General features: G+C 33.1%; 1 protein-coding gene across 2 annotated transcripts; it reads left to right on the top strand.

The window, feature by feature from the left end:
* Nucleotides 1-3,193: 3,193 nt before the first annotated feature.
* LOC124895128 lies at nucleotides 3,194-5,180 on the top strand. 2 transcript variants are annotated; one of them, XM_047405582.1, is made up of 3 exons: nucleotides 3,194-3,532; nucleotides 4,459-4,516; nucleotides 5,065-5,180. In XM_047405582.1, exons 1-3 carry the CDS (start codon nucleotides 3,308-3,310, stop codon nucleotides 5,160-5,162), a joined length of 381 nt encoding a protein of 126 aa, XP_047261538.1. In that variant the 5' UTR covers nucleotides 3,194-3,307; the 3' UTR covers nucleotides 5,163-5,180. The 2 variants fall into 2 exon arrangements, with proteins under 2 accessions (XP_047261538.1, XP_047261539.1); XM_047405583.1 differs by having other exon boundaries at nucleotides 3,196-3,502.
* Nucleotides 5,181-5,418: the final 238 nt, after the last annotated feature.

The following is a 5,418-nucleotide window of genomic DNA, read 5'->3' as shown; positions in this document are numbered from 1 at the left end:
GTCGTACTATCCTCAATTGTTATGCAAAATAGTTAAATTTGAGATATTAAATGAGGCTAGCTTTGTCCTAATGGAAATCAGGTTCTAAAAAATAAGAAATGATATATGATTTATGATGCCTCAACTATTACAGAAGAAACAATTGGATTTATTAGCAATGCTAAAGATTTCAAGAGATTAGACACCTAATTTTGAAGCGCTGTTGAATTTATGAGGTGTTACTTATACGATAAGAAAAGATTATGTTATAGACTTGACACCTAACACACAAATCGTATCAATATATCTGCCTCCCCCTTTATCCAATGGTGCTAGTAAAAAAATGAAGGAACTAAAGGAATAATACGTGATCTACTGATAAAGAATTGCATCTGATAGAGTATATTGTCATATTATACAACAATGTTGGTTATGAAAATGGGATGATTTCTTAAGAATGTGTATCGATTATAGATAGTTGAATAAGGTATTGATACATATTGGATACCCATTGTGCAATAAGGTGTGCCTGATCGACTATATGGAGCCTCAAATTTTTGTTAAAATAAAGATGGTATTCAGTTCAGTTATCAGTAATTTAAAACCCGACAAAAACAAATGTTATGTTATTCTTACTAAAATGGCCTGTAGAACTTGGTGAATACATTATAATTTTTTTGTGACATCCTTTGAGTTAACTGATGCTCCGATTATGTTTAAGGATTTAACGAATAAGATGTTGAAGTAATTTCAAAATAAAAAATATATGATAGTGTCATTGATGATATTATGTATATTTTTGTCATCGGGAAGAACATGAGGAATGCTTTAACCTCAATATTAATTTCTCAAAGTATGATTTGTCTAGACTTAATGTCATGTTCTTGGATATATTGAACCTAAGATGAGATTATTATGGATATTAATAAGATCGAGGAATATCAAAAAATTGACCATTGTCCACTACTCTTACTAAGTATCACAACGTTTTGGGAAGTGTCAATAACCACAGATTCATATATAACTTCAGTAAAATAGTAACACCATGGATTTCCATAGAAAAATATGAAAGTTTCAGTGGACAGATGAGTGTGCACAGAGATATTAGAAGCTCAAGAAATATTTGACCACAATAATAGTATTAATGTTAGTGTCTTGTTCTGGAGTAGTCATGGTGCATTGTGATGCTTTGAAGGTGGGATTAAGATGTGTCCTCATGTAGAATAGTTGTGTGATGCTTTATTCTTTTAGATAGTTGAATAAGCATAGACAAACTTTTCTCTCATGATTTGAGGATAGTTATAGTGGTATTTTCCCCAAAGGCATGAATTCACTTATATGATGAAAACTGTGAGATCTATATCGATCGTAAGAGCTAAAAGTATATTTTCCAGCTGAGATCTAAATCTTCGGCATCGTCAGTGGATGAAACTACTTAAGGATTATAACTGTGCTATTTTGTATCATCCTGAAAAAGTTAACGTTGTGGCTAATACTTTGAGCAGACAATCTATGGGTAGTTTGGCGCATATAGCTCCTGAAAAGAGGCAGTTGGCGAAAGATGTGCATAAACTTGAAGGCAAATGTGTCATTTTTAGTATTGGAAGGTCAGGGCTGTTGTTGTCTTGTGTTCAAGTTAAATCTTCTTTAGTAGAGTGCATAAAGTCCACTTAATTTAAGGATGTACAGTTGTGTAAATATCGAGATGAGGTTCTAGTTGGTCAAAATAAGACGGTGAGTATGGATGATAAGGGTATTCTTTGAGTGGGTAATAGATTATGTGTACCAGTTGCAGATGGGTTAAGATGAGCTATTCTTGAGGAAGCTCAGAACTCCAGATATACCATTCACCCTGGTTCCACTAAGATGTATCATGATCTAAAGTAGTTGTACTGGTGGGAAGATATGAAGAAAGATGTTGCTAATTTTGTTTCTAGTTACTTGACTTGTCACCTAGTTAAAGCAGAGCATCAACAATTGATAGGGTTATTGCAAGAGATCAGGATTTCAGATTGGAAATGGGAAAGAGTTACTATGGATTTTATGATCGGGCTACTGCGAACCATTAAAGGCCATGATTCTGTATGGGTAGTTGTAGAATGGCTTACTAAGTCAGCTCACTTTCTGCCAGTAAAAACTACATATAGTGGAGTGAAATATGCTCAATTATTTATGGATGAAATTGTTCAACATCATGGAGTTCCATTGTCCATCATTTCTGATAGAGGATCACAATTCACTTCACGCTTTTGGAGATCTTTCCAAAAAGCATTGGGTACCCGAGTAGATCTTAGTACTATATTTCATCCATAGACGGACAGTCTGCGCGTACTATACAAATCTTGGAAGATACATTGAGAGCTTGCATTCTTGATTTTGGAGGTAGTTGGGATACTTACTTACCCTTAGCTGAATTCGCTTACAATAATAGTTTTCAGCCTTGTATGGTAGGCGATGTCGTTCTCCTATCGGGTGGTTTGAAATTGGAGAGGCTAAAGTTTAAGGACCAGACTTAGTACAAGATGCTTTGGAAAAGGTTCAATTGATTAGAAAGAGGTTGATTACAACTCAAAGCAGACAAAAGTTTTATGCAGACAAGAGGAGAAGAGATTTGGTTTTTGCAGTTGGGAATAAGGTTTTTCTACGAGTCTCTCCTATGAAGGGTGTGATGCGATTCAAAAAAAGAGGTAAATTGAGCCTGAGGTATGTAGGACTTTATGAGATACTTAAGCGTATAAAATTAGTGGCGTATCGTGTGGCACTCCCACCCGAGATGTCTTTAATCCATCCAGTGTTTCATATCTCTATGTTAAGGGAATATATGTCAAATTCTTCTCACATACTCGAAGCACCGACATTGCAACTTGATGAGAACTTAACCTATGAGGAGGAACCAATTGCTATCCTTAATCATCAAGTAAGAAGGTTACATTCAAAAGAGTTTGTGTCCATGAAAGTCTTATGGAAGAATTATACTATCGAAGAAGCTACGTGGGAGTCAGAAAAAGATATAAGATTCAAGTACCCTCACTTGTTTCAATCTTCAGGTATGCATTTATTCTAAATTTGTGGAACGAATTTATTAAGGTGGAGAGAATGTAATATCTCATTAATAAGAAAATATTATAATAAGGAAACTGAAAATGGGTTGCCATTTGCCCATATTAAGTAGAAAAAAAAGAAAGTGGGTAATGGGCCATGGTCAATTGTGCGTCTAAAACAAAAAGGGCATAGTCATATGCCTAATATTTTATATGTAATGGACTTCAAGATAATGGCCTTGCCTAAGACAAACCATTAACCATATGCCTAATTTTTTTTATATATAATGGAATTCAAGATAATGTCCTTGCCATTTGCCTGTAAGACAAACCACATTAAGGCAGCAGTTCTTAGCGCACAACACAGAAAACGTAAAATAGATTGTTCATCCGGTGAAAACCAATCGAAGGGACTGGATCTTGAACATAAAATACTTTTGGGTTTAAGATTCGATCTAAGGGAGTCCTATCAATTGTTCGAGGTAATACATTGGTATTTCAAAAATTGTACTGTGAGTAGTAATCTTATCACGATTTGTGTTTATTAAATTGCATATTTATAAATGTTTTTGATAAAACAATGAGTTATGATATACTTTGAAATTTCATGTGGGACAAGTCCTTTATTTGATATGATATTGAAACGGTTATTTGAGATATGATATTGAAAAGGTTATTTGAGATATGATCTTAATATGATATTGAAAGGTTATTTGAGATATGATCTCGATATGATATTGAAATGGTTATTTGAGATATGATCTCGATATGATATTGAAATGATTATTTGAGATATGATCTTGATATGATAATGAAATGGTTATTTGAGATATGATATTATTACGGTAAATGTTTTTACTTACATGATAAATAAGTATTTTTGACATGCGTTTTTATTCAAGTTTATATGTAACATGATTTGATATGAACTTTAAATGATATGTATTATTATGAAAAATGATTTCATATGAATATCCTATTGTTTAAAAAGAATTTATAAATGAGAGTAGACCTTGATTTGAATCCCGTAGCTAACGACGGGATCGTTAGACCTGGTGCACCTTGTATTTATGATGTCTATTACAGCCCCCGCTAGTGGGAAGGTAGAACTAACATACTGATATGATATTTGAATCCTTTGTGAGGGGTCCACTATTATGGGCTATTCTTAATGAAGAAGAATGCCACACTGATTACATGATTCATTCTTGAAAACCTCCCAAATATGTAATATTTGATATGATACGATGTTTTTGAAATTTATTACTGAACTATTGGTTCACTTGGCTTAGATGAAATACTGATATTGTTTATTGATACTGTTTCTGAAGGAACAATTATTTCATGATGTTTTCTGACTTGTCCCCATTAAAACGATTGTGGTTAAGTTTATTACTCACTGAGCTAGCGGCTCAATCCTCGCTATTATTTTTTTCAGAGAATGCAGGTGACGGCGAGGATCGCGTTGGCTAGAGGATTCGAGTGGCATATTCCTGGTGAGCCCCGCAATTGTTCGCATGGGCTATAGTTTATTTATTCGTTATGTTTTTTGACTTGAAAAACTCTTAGTTTGCTCCATAGTCATGTCTTTAGAGTTTTGAATCTTTCGCTATTTTGGATTTGTGGAATATTGGATTTCCTGTCATGTTTTGGAGATGGATTTTATTTTGTCATTTGGTGGTATTGGTGACTTGTTGATCATTTGTGGTGGATTGTGTTGATGTTGTTGAAGTGTTGGTTGTGGTGCTGTTGAGTTGAGACAGAGAAATTTTCTTGTTAGGCCCAAAATCAGGGGAAACTCTGCCTGATTTTCTGTAGAATTCTGACAAGGCTTGCTTAGGAGTCCTATATTCCTTAGCGCCAGTCTTGATCATATTTTGGGTCGTGACACAAACAAAAGATAATGAAAGTTAAAATTAAAATACAATATTTTTAATTTAATACAACAAATTATTGTTTTAAAATATAACCTCTTTTTCTATTTACTTCAACACTCATACACCCTAATTGTTTTTACTTTTTTTTTTTTTCTATTTTCACCCAGGGTTCAAATTCGAAACCATTGATAAAGGGCAAAATATTTTCATCACTACACCACAATTCATATTGGGCTCGAATTCAAGGCCTCTGATTAAGGCATAGTAGTCTCACCACTACACCACAATTTATGTTTTTTTTCTTAATTCAACTATGTACATATAAAAGGGTTACTTCAAAAAATGTAAAGTGTTTCAATTGTACTGATTGAGAAAAAAATGAAAGACCATATCATTATTTTGGATAAAAATATAAATCTATATTATTATTTTTTTGATCTAAGTATAAATATTACCTACTATTTCATTAAAATGAGAAACTAAAAATTTATAAAATCAATATTTTTATATATAATTAATAA

This window comes from Capsicum annuum, unplaced genomic scaffold (genome assembly GCF_002878395.1).
Source record: "Capsicum annuum cultivar UCD-10X-F1 unplaced genomic scaffold, UCD10Xv1.1 ctg80108, whole genome shotgun sequence".
Lineage (NCBI taxonomy): Eukaryota > Viridiplantae > Streptophyta > Magnoliopsida > Solanales > Solanaceae > Capsicum > Capsicum annuum.
Note: the sequence above shows the minus strand (reverse complement) of the source record. Positions and strands in the feature narration are given on the sequence as shown.